General features: G+C 30.3%; 1 protein-coding gene across 5 annotated transcripts in view; it reads left to right on the forward strand.

Moving 5' to 3' along the window:
• LOC142319211 (testis-expressed protein 10 homolog) overlaps window positions 1–14,448 on the forward strand; it is a 75,331-nt gene that overhangs the window by 19,188 nt on the left and 41,695 nt on the right. For all 5 annotated transcript variants that reach the window (XM_075356243.1, XM_075356257.1, XM_075356266.1 and 2 more), the window contains 5 exons: window positions 2,807–3,013; window positions 5,512–5,833; window positions 9,639–9,817; window positions 11,444–11,522; window positions 13,489–13,598. In XM_075356243.1, coding sequence (XP_075212358.1) covers window positions 2,807–3,013; window positions 5,512–5,833; window positions 9,639–9,817; window positions 11,444–11,522; window positions 13,489–13,598 — 897 coding nt within the window. The remainder of the gene's footprint in view (window positions 1–2,806; window positions 3,014–5,511; window positions 5,834–9,638; window positions 9,818–11,443; window positions 11,523–13,488; window positions 13,599–14,448) is intronic.

The following is a 14,448-nucleotide window of genomic DNA, read 5'->3' on the forward strand; positions in this document are numbered from 1 at the left end:
AGTGGGTATCTTGAGAACTGAGGAGTGGAGTTCATCCAGTACTCCTTCACCCCATTCCCCTCCAGGGTGGTGGGAGAAGATAAGAAAAAGGAATAAGTGTGTCAACTGGCTTTCCAAATTCACAGAATCTGCCTGCCCATGCAATAAATCATCGATGTAAAATTTACAACAGCGTGCCCCCACCAGAAGGTTAAATACAGTACACTACACCAAATTTTATTATACATAATAAATAATAATGTTAAAAAATGTGCCCACCATTTTCAACACATTTCTGTACTGCTTTTTTTGCTCCTTTTAGTTCTTCAGGGCTGCCCATAAGTTGCTCAGCCCTATCCGTAATGTGGATAATTAATTCCTCACAAGAATGTATTTTTGTTTTGTGTATAATAATTTTCATCCATCCAGACTCAAAAATCTAAAAGTGTAAGATCAGGTGATCTTGGTGGCCAGGAATGTAGACCTTCACAATTGAACCATTTCTCAGGGAAATGAAGATGAATGGAAATAGCACAAGAGAACTGAGGAGATGTCCATCGTGCTGGACGTATACTTTGCATTTCTACAAGAGGAACATCAAACAGCTGCGGCAATTCTTCTTGAAAAAAGTACAAATAGACCTCAGCATTTAAGCAGCCAGATAATATGAATAGTCCAAACGGTGATGTTGGAACTGCCTTCCACCGTGTCATGAGGACTTCTGCCCATGTATGCTCATTGTGTAAGTTGTTGACGCCATCTTGAGTGAAATTTACTTCGTCAGTGAACAAATCATACTTGTAGAGTTACAATTTGTATTCCACCAGTTGTTGAACTCCAAGTGAAGTGGACCTGGGTGTACATGTTGAACTTGCTGTTTATGATAAGAATAAAACATGTTTTATTTTAATATCCTCCAAACCATCGAATGTAAAACTTCGATCTGCTTAGAAAGACATGTACTGATGCCTAGATTGTGGATATAAGTTCTGTGTTTTTTGGTGGTTGGGTTTCAGTTAACCACACGTCTCAGGAATGACCGACCCGACTATACTTATTTACATTTGTACATATCATCCTCATTCAGCCTTTGTACGGTGGTTCTGGAGGCTAAACAGAAAAAGAAAGAAGTGTACTGATGCCTGGACTGCACTGAACTGCACCAATAATAATTTCATCGATAACATCATCTTGTTGGACAAATCATTCATAGCTGATATGAACATATTTAGTACCTACCTAGGTAGTGCTAGTTAGAGCTAGATAGTGAACCTGTTTTCCTAAAATTGTGAAATAAACAGACCTATTCATTTTATTTTTGCTAGTTTATGCTTAATCGTTAATGCTTAATAGTTTACTCACCATGAAGATTGCATTGGCAAATGGAACCCTCTCTTGTTCAAATAGTGGATGATAGGTCATGTTTATTCCAGGATCTGGTTGCACTGTATTTATGGAGATTCTGAATGGCATATGATAGTGAGGAGAAGAATTGTATATCATGTTGTTGATAAATGAAAAATATCTGCTTATATTCATATTTCTCTATAACATATTCTGCATTTAATAAAATTCTCAATAAAAAATTGTATCTATTAATGGGATGTATTTGCAGAAAACTCCCATTTCCTCCCTTTTCCCTTCTGTACACTTCACTGATCACTACTTGCTGTGAATTAAGAAACTTAGTAAGTGAATAAAACTAAACATGTAAAATAAAAAAGTCAATGGTCCTTAATTATTTTCTGTTACATACTATTTGGCTTATTTTTATTGTACTTTTATCTAGGAGGAGAATTAGGACAGGAGTTGCACAATACATGATATTGAGCCTTATCATATGGGTTTTGGTTTTTTAATCTAATTGCTTCAGTCACTAGCAGTGTTAATTTTTAACAGCCTAATGATATGGCACAATATGGAAGTATGTGCTAGTATCTGATGATTTTGATTGTGGAGTAATGACTTTACATCCTTGACTAGATCACCTCTTCTAGTTTGAGTTTTGTCTTACTCATTCTATCATGTGTAAACCTGGAAATGGATTTCCTGCTGTCTACATGCTTAAGTTCTAGGACAAATTTTACTTCTGTTAGGAAATGCCCGAATATGGGTTGGGCATTTGCCTATACAGAAGTAACTGTAAGCCCTGTTTTTACTGTCATTCTCTGGTAGTGATTTGGTAAAATACAATCAGTTAATTTGGCATTTTCTTAATCATTTTTGAATTTCTCCTTGCTGAATAATTGTCAAAAGATTCCTTAGCTGATGTTGTGCCACTTTGGCATCTGTACCATTCTAATTTCTAGTGTTCTTATAGTATCCACACGAAATGTTTCCTAAACTGTCTGTGGAGCAGAGTTTCTCAAAGAATTTGATGCAGATGCTTTCCTCAGTTCACTTAAGTCATGATACAAAGAGAGGGACAAAAATTTGATTAATAATAGCACACATGGATTTCCAGCTTTGGGTGACTTGATTGATTGATTGGTAAGTTAGAAAAATGTAGGTAGTAATTTCCATAGTCACAAGACTCTAGGTTAGGAGAACCTGATTCTACGTGATAAATTTTTAATTTTCATAATTTCATCTCAGAATAAGAGCTGAATTTTTGTCTTTGAGTTTATTATGTCATAATTTTTCTCCTTGCTAATGTATCAAGAAACTCTGTTTAGTATGGGCACATAACCTCATGCACATAGATTTATGTAGCATATTTTAACTTCTTTATTTGTGTGTTTGTAACGAATCTTACAGTTAGATAAGTCTGGAAGGTTTGCATTTTTTCTAAGATTATGATTAAAATGTTTATGAAATTTGATTTCAGGAGTTGGTATCTCGTTTAAATCATCATAATCTTGGCATGAGGCAGGACGCATTGAGTGGTTTGAAACAGGTCGTGGAATTTTATCCTGAAGAAGCACTTAAGAGGCATTTACCAGAGTTGCTCGAAGCAGCTGCTAATCTTACCATTGACAGAGAAACTGTGATACGTAAGGACGCCCTTAAACTTTTATCAGCTGTATTAAGTCAGGTGAATAATGTTTTTATTTAGCTCTTGAATTGAAAGTGTATATTAAAATTAAAGAAAGCTGAAAATCATTACCTTTAATTTTATTTTTAATATTTTATAATTTTCTTATGCTTAATTATTTTTTTAATGATTTTTTGTTTTTATTACTTAATTTGTAATTGTACTTCTGCTTTAATTACTGAATCAAGCCATTTAAAAATTTAATTTTCCTTGTTTCCACAAATGAGAACCAGAAATGTGAATCATGTTTGCTTTGTCTTTTCACTTGTTAGAAAGCTTGCTTGAATATTAAGTACACAGTTGTCTTGTGATCATCATGCTGTTTAATATTTGTTGTGTAAACCAAACGTTTTTTTTTTTTTTTTTGTCTTCAGTCATTTGACTGGTTTGATGCAGCTCTCCAAGATTCCCTATCTAGTGCTAGTCGTTTCATTTCAGTATACCCTCTACATCCTACATCCCTAACAATTTGTTTTACATATTCCAAACGTGGCCTGCCTACACAATTTTTTCCTTCTACTTGTCCTTCCAATATTAAAGCGACTATTCCAGGATGCCTTAGTATGTGGCCTATAAGTCTGTCTCTTCTTTTAACTATATTTTTCCAAATGCTTCTTTCTTCATCTGTTTGCTGCAACACCTCTTCATTTGTCACTTATCCACCCACCTGATTTTTAACATTCTCCTATAGCACCACATTTCAAAAGCTTCTAATCTTCTCAGGTACTCCAATTGTCCTAGTTTCACTTCCATATAAAAGCTACGCTCCAAACATATACTCTCAAAATTATTTTAAATTAATTTTTGATGTAAACAAATTATATTTCTTACTGAAGGCTCGTTTCGCTTGTGCTATTCGGCATTTTATATCGCTCCTGCTTCTTCCATCTTTAGTAATTCTACTTCCCAAATAACAAAATTCTTCTACCTCCATAATCTTCTCTCCTCCTATTTTCACATTCAGTGGTCCATCTTTGTTATTTCTACTACATTTCATTACTTTTGTTTTGTTCTTGTTTATTTTCATGCGATAGTTCTTGCGTAGGACTTCATCTAGGGCGTTCATTGTTTCTTCTAAATCCTTTTTACTCTCGGCTAGAATTACTATATCATCAGCAAATCGTAGCATCTTTATCTTTTCACCTTGTACTGTTACTCCGAATCTAAATTGTTCTTTAACATCATTAACTGCTAGTTCCATGTAAAGATTAAAAAGTAACGGAGATAGGGAACATCCTTGTCGGACTCCCTTTCTTATTACGGCTTCTTTCTTATGTTCTTAAATTATTACTGTTGCTGTTTGGTTCCTGTACATGTTAGCAATTGTTCTTCTATCTCTGTATTTGAACCCTAATTTTTTTAAAATGCTGAACATTTTATTCCAGTCTACGTTATCGAATGCCTTTTCTAGGTCTATAAACGCCAAGTATGTTGGTTTGTTTATCTTAAATCTTCCTTCTACTATTAATCTGAAGCCTAAAATTGCTTCCCTTGTCCCTATACTTTTCCTGAAACCAAATTGGTCTTCTCCTAACACTTCTTCCACTCTCCTCTCAATTCTTCTGTATAGAATTCTAGTTAAGATTTTTGATGCATGACTAGTTAAACTAATTGTTCTGTATTCTTCACATTTATCTGCCCCTGCTTTCTTTGGTATCATGACTATAACACTTTTTTTGAAGTCTGACGGAAATTCCCCTTTTTCATAAATATTACACACCAGTTTTGTATAATCTATCAATCGCTTCCTCACCTGCACTGCGCAGTAATTCTACAGGTATTCTGTCTATTCCAGGAGCCTTTCTGCCATTTAAATCTTTTTAGGACTTACCAGGATTTACCAAACTTTTAGGAGATTAAAATTCAAAGACAAAGTTTTGGGAGTTTACTTTCAATGAGAACTATTCTAAACATTTTTTTTAAGCATTCTAAAATTAATTAATTTTGTTGTGAATGATGCTAGATTTTAAAAAGTTATGAAAAATGCATGTATTTAAAACTTGTTTTATTTTAGGCACCAAATGTGCTTAAATTGTTATCTTAATATCTTACATTCACGAATATATCCTACCTCATTCACTTTCAACTGCAAACCTAAAATTTTTTTTTTAATCATTCAGTTTCAGCTCACATTTTTAAGGTTGTGTTGCCTCACATCTTCTTGCATTATCATTGAATGAAATACGTGCTTCTCCCTAATTGTGTTATAGAAGCCTCTTTCATCATAAGTAATCTCCATAAAACCAATTGTATTTGTGTATTATTCTACCTAAATGTGATTCATATTATGGTTTGTCTGTGAAACAGGCAGTTGCAAGCAGTTATTTGAAAACATTATTACATTTGCATTTAACATGGTTATTACATTTCTGGGTGATTGTGCTTATGGATCGATAAGATTGTAGCATTATTGAAGTTAATAAGATGTATTTCTAAGATATCTGTAAATGTAATCATTAATCTTCTGAATATCTTATAATTGATATTTTTTTATGTAGGTTACTGTAGATGAGATGTTACCACTTTTTCCAGTATTGAGTTCATACCTAGTTTGTGCTATGACTCATATAGTGGCTGCTGTTAGAGAGGATTCTCTTAAATTGTTGGACACTTTACTCGGTTGTGCTCCTCAATTAGTTGCTAGTCAAGTAGATGTACTGTTGCCTCGTTTTCTTGATCTTATTTCTCATAAAAGTGGTGACAGCAGAGTGTTGTCGCTTCATCTTGAAGGGAAAATAACAACTGAGAAATGGCGTGCTCGTGTATTTTATCGTCTTAAAAAGTTACTTGAAGCAGTTAAAAATTATTCTTATAAAAGAGGTAATTTTAAATAAATTTTTATTTACTTTATCAGAATCTTTTTAATACTATAATTAATTTAATACAATAATTTAGTTTATTAATTATTCTAATAAGCATCTTGCAACCATTCTAATTTTAGTGAAATTAATTTTAAAATTGTTCATTTTACTGTTTTTCTTTTTTGTGCCTTCATTGAGTACATTCACACAGAAATCTGATAATTTTTATTTGGATGGAAAAATGTTTTTTAATTTTACTAAATTAATTATAGTTTAATTAGAATAAAAAAGATTTATTAGATTGGTTTAAATGGCAAGTATATTATATACAGAGTGATATTTAAGTATGGGAACAGCTTTATCTTAGAGATATTTGCAGGCAGAAAGAAATGGGATACTACGTAGTTAAAAAAAATCTGCATTATGGTGGATTTTTAATTTTTATCTGCCTTCTTGGATTCACTATATATGATCAAACTTAATTTTTTTAAATAGGAAGGTGGACATATGGCACATGATTTCAATTTAAAATTTAACAAGAAAAATAATGGTGAATTCCGATTTTCTTTTGCCTGTGCCTTTGTTATTACAGTATAAGCATTCATATTTGCATTGATGGAAAAATTGTGCTAACAATAAAACAATGTAAAATGTGCTGCATGAACAATTTTATTGCATTTTACATTCATAATGCATACAACAACAAACTTTAAAAACAGTGCTGTGATACAGATAATAATAAATAATAACTAATAATCAACAACATAAATTAAGTGGCTATATCAACTGATATCATTTTCTAAATAAAATTAAATTCCAGTGTTAATATCAGCTGATATTTATTACTTATACTACTTATTTATTACTTGTAAATGAAATAAATCAGTTGGAAATACTTACTTAAAAAATATATTACAAATTTAGTTGAGTAAATGAGCTGTTAATTTACAACAGTGGAATTTATATTACTTTCAAATAATGTAACTTATTAACTCCTCATTCACATTTTTACTTCAACATATTTGTAATGGCAAAATTTGACAGTGTTAGTAAAAATTAAGTTGTAGGCCTGGTAGTTCAAATTTGTTTTTTTTGGTGAAGTTTTATTGTTAGTTTCTTCGTTCATTTATTTAGTTTTATTAAATAATAGATCTTCATATAATAATGCCTTCTTTAAGTGAAACCAAAAGAATAACTCTGTTGATGATGTACGGGTATGGTGACAAGAGTTTGGCCTTTACCAGAGGTATGTGATTTATTTAATAACAGATTTCCAAACAGAGAACCCATAAGTAAATTGACTGTGGTCACAAGACAGTACAGTGATTTGAAGAAACCTGTACTATAAAGACACATCCTCGCACCGCTAGACCAAGAACTGTCACAACTGATGCAAAGTCATTATTTGTATTGCAGACGACCTTTGTTAAAGACCCTCATTCATCGATTCAGAAAGCTGTTGTTCAACTTGACATTAATTATTTTTCTGTTCAAATAATTCTTAAAACATATAAATTTCGCTCTTATAAGCTACAACTGGTGCAAGAAGTTTCAGAAGATGATCGCCAAGTTGAGTATTGTGATATTATAATGCAAAAATTAGACACAGACACAAATTTTCCTAATTTTTAACTGTCCAGAATCTAGAAAGCTGCATGGGAAATTTCTGTAATATTCATAAGATTACATAACCTAATTTATTTCCATTTTACTCTCTTAAAGTATGGTAAATATATTCTTTCCTGTCTGAAAACTAACAAAATTTGAACAGCTTGTGGGATATAAAATTTCTTTCTTTAAAGGAGTTTAGGAGGTTCAGCTCTAACCAGTAAAGAAAAAGTCACAAGGTAGGTCTATAAGTGGAGATATCCCCACTAAATTATTTCTGGAGTCATAAATGAAAGTGTCTTGATAGACAAAAACTAAGGATTTTTAACTGATCTCAACTTTTAGCACAAATTTAGTGCAAATATAATCCAACTTCACAGAAGACCACTAGGAAGTAAGTAAGTAAGAAATGGAAGATGAAGGAAAGAGTGGATTGTGTGAAGAGAGTGATCTGCCTTAGAAAGCTACAAAATTAGAGAACAATGCTATCAAAGGGATGCTTCAAGAACCCCTCAAACATTGAGCACAATGTCACATCTTATCCACAATTCCTCATATGTTGAGAATCTATTCAGGATGGGGACAGTTAATTATTAATCTTTGATTTTATATTTATTATTTCAGATTTATGCTGCAAAAAATTTCTTTTCCTTCAGGTATTAAAGGGGCACTTAACAATAGGCTCAAGATCCCCTAATGCCTCGCCTATTCCAAGAATTCTATGTTGTTACTGACAACTATAAATCACTCAGTCCTTATTGGGTGAAGAGGATGTATGATTAGTAAGAGTGTAAAAATAAACAACATTTTTTGAGTTTCATAATTTGGTTTAGAATTCGTTTACTCAAGCCATCTTCTGTAGATGAAGTGGCTTCTTGCTAAATTCCTACGCACCTGATATGCTTCTTTACGTTACTTTGTAACTGTTTTTGAAAATTTTATTACTTTTTTACAGATGTGTTGATGAATACACGTGATTACAATATTTATTACTTAAAGAGTGGATCATTTTTGTTTTGTTTTGTAATGCTTTGTTGATAATAAGACTTTAACGAATTAAAGAAATATTTATTTTCAGAACTTGCATTTTTGATAATTTTAAAATTGTAGATGTGAATATATTTTACTTGTCATGGTTTAATAATCAGACAAATTAAGATAAAAACAAAGTAGTTGCTGTTTATATAATATTTTATAATTAAAAATGTATTAATCGTAAATAAATGGATTTCTTTAGATGTTTTGAATGACCAAGCATATCTTTCAGTTTGAATCTAGCTGAGCTGGGTACTATTGAGTTGCTGAATACTCAATACTCAATACTGAATACTCAGTTACAATACTGAATACTCAATACTCAATAGTACCCATTCTGAAAAATGTGATATAAAAGTAGTTTTAGACACCTGTGGGATTTCTCTCAGGTGTTGTTCTGGGTCTGGAATGGGGATTGAATCTTTAAATTTTTACTGTATTCTTGTTGTAAAATATTTGAAGAAATTCAGAAAGCTGAATGCCAGGCATACCTCATGTAAGTGAACTATTTGTTGTAGAGTGTTATTAAAATTGAATGTAGTAACAGCATCCATATACTTCCTTCAATTTAATGGTAGATCCTAGTTAAAAAGTAAAAAATGTCACAGCTGATTTGTAATTACAGAGTTTCTTTTTATTAATATTGTTCAGTATATTTGTTATTATTATTTAGTGTTGATTGCATGTTGGTGCCGTTCCTTCTATGACATTAAAACAAATTATTTAGAGTTAGTTCTCAAATTAGTGATTAGATAAAGCTTTTGTCTAAGAAATATGTTGAGTGAAAGGAGTAATGGTTTTTAAGCTGTTAAGGAATAATTATCCTTTATCTAATTAGTACAGAAGATCATACAGAACCAGAATAATAATCAGTTAAGTTGGAATAATCTTGTTTGGAATAGATCTTGTAGATAACATAATGAATTTTTAATATTTCATTTGTAAAATTATAGTACGATGAAACCTTAGGTACTCAACAGTTTTGTGTTAGATATTGCACTAAGACCAGATGACAAGTGCCAGTTTACTAACAGTTTTATTATTGATTTTCTACCTTTTCACAAGTGTGGTTTTTTAATGTTTAAAAAACTGTGTTTTAATTTGTAGATGTATTTATTTGGATCTTTACATTTTGTCATAATATATATTCGTACTTATATCGTATATAATTTTCTTTACAGTTCCTAATGAAGGTCAAATTAATAAAGAAAGTGGAATAAAAATACTGAAATGGACTAAAGATGATAAAAATTTTTTTCCTCTTTATACTGATATTTATTTTCAACCAGCAACATTGAATTTAGGGAAAATTGGTAGTTTTAGCCCTGATCAATTTAAACAGTCAAAGTTAAAAACACAGGTTTGTTTCAGTTTTTATTAATTTATTATTGCTTTATTTACTGTTAATTTATTCTTATTTATGTAGGGAAAAACAATTATTTTGCTAATTTTTTCTTGGGTGTAAGAATCAGGATTCAATTGAATCTGCATAATTTTAAATAAAATGCAGTTGCCTAAAGAAGTAAGAAAATAATTGCATTGTTTTATACACAACCATGACTTTGTATTTAAATTACAAAAGGATATGTTTTTGATAAACAGGCGAAATTATTTTTTGCCTAATTCATAAATAAAATTTTTAAATCTACTAATTCAATCATAATAAAAAATTAGGTTAAAGATTTAGATTAAGATTTTTTGACTACTGATTAAACAATTAATTGTTTTATCTTGCAGTTCCTCATCACTTTCAAACCTGTGTGATGCAAGGCATTGTTTTGAATGGAGAAAAAGGTAATAATCGCTAGGTTCAGGGTTGAAACTGTACGGTTTGGATGATTGACATTTTCCATTTGAAGTCACTTTTTCTTCTTGAATTGACTTTGTTGTAATGTGATTTTGTGATGCAGAAACAAAATCCCATTGGACAGCTTCCCTTGTCCTTTGTTCTAATATTATTTCAAAGTTTTTTAAGCTTCACAATATTTAATGAGGTTTGCAATACTTCCACAATCAAGGAACTCAATATGCAGTATATCTTTTTTCCCAAAATATAGTGATCAAAAGCATTTAAATATTGTTGCTTAAACTTCTTGGGCCTGGAGATGTTAAACAGTGAAACAAAGCAGCAATCAATACAGTGGCATCATTTAACATCTCCAGGCCTAAGAAGTTTAAGTTTCACTGATAGTTTACGATATCCAAATCTTCATCACAATATGGCAGTGTTAAGTAGTACATCTCCATTTTGGTAGTGCTGGATAAATGTTTGAGCTGCAGCAAGATGTTTTCATTGTGTTCATTGACCAATATTTTGGGCACCCACTTGACGTATACAACCTTCTGTATAGTTTTTTCTCATTAAAACTGGGTAAATGACTGATTGGGAATTGTTTAAAGTGAATGGATAGATTACTTTGTTTTCACAGCAAAATGTTGTAGTATGACACTATTATTTCAGGTGTATTGTAGGCCGCTTTTGAAACTATGTAAACTATTATATAGTTGCCATTTTGGGAAGGGTTGTCATAGCCTAAAATTTATATAAGAATTTTTGTTTTCTAATGCCCTTTAAAATGTAGATGTCACAATTCTACCCTATCAATTTACAATTTCTGTGTTCCTCTCTCATGGGAAGATGGGATGTAATGATCTCAAGCAAAAAATAAATTATTTTGAAGTAGGAGTATTTGCTGCTAAAGGTCAATTATTTTGATGTTTATTGGTTGAAAAATTATTTAAGGGTTTTCATACTTTTATTAAAATCTGCATATTTATTATAAAATAAAACATATTGTCAGGAAGTTGTCACGCTTTACAAAATTTAAATTTAAAAATTACTTTCTAAATGCTTTGAAATATTTTTCTAAAAGATCTTTTCAAAACTATGATAGAATTATGATAATAATAACTGTGATGTATGGTACTTATGCTACAACTAAAGCATTTCTCTAACTTTAGCTATTTTTCATTTTTTTATGTACAGGAATATTCTGAAATATTAATTCCATTACTTTTGGCTACATTTTTGGAGGTTGCACCATTTAAAAAAGATAATAATTCACGTAAGTATAACAGATCACTGATATTGATATTTATGTGAATGTTTCATAATATAGCATCTAGTGCATTTGACTTTTGTAGTAATTATCTGTTGTATCAGAAATGTGTTTTATACCTAAAATAGTTTTGGAATGGGAATTCATACACCTAGAACGGCTAAGTAGCTGGCCTGGCATCTTTTCATGAATTAATCATTTTTATATTTTGTTTAAAAAAAACATTTGTGTTAAAAAATAGTAAAAAAAGTTTCATTTTTATGTACATTGATGGCAAAAGGCATTTATCAAAAATACCAACAGCATGCAGTTATCAATCCAATTTTATGCTTTATTTAAATTAATCATCAACAGGAACTGGTTATCAAGCATGACTTGGACTATTGGTTTGCTTCATATCACTATAATCTCAAAGGTGCTGCTGCCAGAGAAATTTCAGGTTTTGTAGAACCATTAGTATTAAAATTATATGTAGTGTACTACTTTTGTCCAGGATTTGTATAAATAATCTAGTTTAGATATAAATTAAAGTAGCTTTAAAAAATTTAGTACTTGAAGTTATCAGCAAATATCAAATCAAGCAAGTTTTTTAAATTTAATAAAAGATTCAGCGTAGTTCAATGTTAGGGCTGTTCAGTTTGTTTATTTTCTGTATTCAATAGATTAATGTAGATATTACATTTATAATAACAGTAAGTAGAAAAAATTTTCAGATTATTTATTTTATAGCCAAAATCTGGTTATGGTAGAATATTTTGATTTACTTATTTATATAAATTTGATATTAATGAAATAATCCAAATATTTTTGGCATCTTCACCTTTCATCTGGAAGGTTCTCTGTATGTATCCCAGTCAATCTTGTTTTTTGCATACTACAAATTAAAATTAATCTCATCCTATTTCCATTTCTAAGGACTATATGGCATAATGGTCATTTATTAATTTTTTTTTTAAATTATGAAAATTTAAGTATAAATAATTAACAAAAAACTTTACAAATAACATTTTCATTAAATTTTTAATGTCTTGAAAGTGGTTTACTTAATTTAAATATATCAAATGAAGTTCAGTCTGTTTTAAAGTTCATTTACAAGAACTGTTTTGCTAACTTAGAAAACGTGATTTTGATATGAAAATATTATTACTGAAAAGTGAATGTAAAATATAATATGTTATTGCTGCTACAAGCCCTACCTAATAGTGAAATTATCTAACAAATTTGTACCTAAAACTTTCCTTAAAGTTCAGTAATTAAGTGGCAAAAGAAAAATTAAAGTTGCCCCTGTTGTTCATTCTGATATAAAAATACTCAAATAATATATAAAATTTGAGGTTTGCCTGCCTATTTACTATTTGTTTGTTATGTATTTTTATATTTAGTGAATTAAAATGTGGTTTTGTTTGACATCAGAATTAAATTTATTCTTATAACTTTGTTTTTAAGAGCATACACATTATCTGGTGTTAAAATATATTGTACTTTGTATAGAGCTGTTCTAAATATTTAACAGGACTATTAAATCTTAATGCATAATAGTTTAAAATACAACAGACTAATTTGCTAAATGAGCTGTTCATCCATTTCAAATCTAATACATTTTAACCACTTTCTAGTTAAGTATTTTCCAATTTTGAGAAACTTATCTGCAGAAAATTTATTTGAGATAAAAGGTAAAAACAAGTAACCTGTTAGTCACTGATAAGGATTACAACCCTGTAACTGGAAATGTTTTGTTTTTTGTGCTATCTTATTTTCTATCTACTAATGAAAAAATTGAAATATTTTTTCTTTGGAATAAAATATATTTTTAATTAATAAAATCATATTGATTATAATACATATAATTAATTAATCATGATTAAATTACACCTTTAAATTTCTTTTTTCCTTTCCTGTTTAACTGTTTATTTTCGGAAATATACATGTTTATTTATATACATGCATTGATTATGTTGGTTGTGTTTTATAGAAAATCAACATCAAATTCCTATTGAAGGAGCCATACTACTGCAGTGTATTGTTGACATTATACTGATACTTTGGGAACTTCTTCAGGAATGTGATGACAAAGATGCTATGGTATATATAAACAATTTATTCTGGTATCATAATTTTTATGTTTACCTACAGTAGGGTGCAATTCAGACACAAGTGTTATTTAATAAAAGAAACTTTATTTAGAAACAAATTATACCTGTACAATTTATATCTAGTAATTAATATGTTCTTTATTCTTAATCATTTTATATACATGGTTTGGCATCGATTCAACAAGTGCAGTATACATTTTTTTTTTATTTCTTCATCTTGAAACCATATTAATATTACTGCTTTAGTGAGGTCAATTTTTGTGGTATCGTTTATTTTTGAGAGCCATTTTTTGACTATTGCCCAAAAATGTTCAATTTGATTTAAGTCTGGGGAGTTGCCTGGTCTTGAGAGTACTTTAATATTTTGTTTTATTTGAAAATTCTTTCCACTTTTCTGGGAGTATGGAATGGCATCGAATCTTGTTGGAAAACTCCACTGTCTTGCGGGATTTGTTTTGAAGTTGTGTCACAATCCTTTCCTTCAGAATCTTGATACATCCATTACTTGTTGTAGAATGTACTGGAAGTAATGAACAAAGGCCTTCAAATAAAAAACAACCCCAAAACATTATATCTGGGGATATTTGATTGTTGCTTATGAGCCGATGATGTATTTTCATCTGATGCTTTTCTAATGTGTGAAACCCTTTGCCCCTGAACATAAAAATGTGACTTGTTGAAAGAATAACATTTTTCAATCTTCTCTGATCCAGTTAGTATGTGCTTTGGCCCACAAGAAATCTTTTTTTTGCACATTACTGATATTAAAAGCTGCTTTTTAGTCGGCCAACGAGCTTTCCATCCAGCTGTAAGAACAGTTGTCTTTGTCTATGTCTAAC

The sequence above is a fragment of the Lycorma delicatula genome, chromosome 1 (genome assembly GCF_047948215.1).
Source record: "Lycorma delicatula isolate Av1 chromosome 1, ASM4794821v1, whole genome shotgun sequence".
In the NCBI taxonomy this organism is placed as follows: domain Eukaryota; kingdom Metazoa; phylum Arthropoda; class Insecta; order Hemiptera; family Fulgoridae; genus Lycorma; species Lycorma delicatula.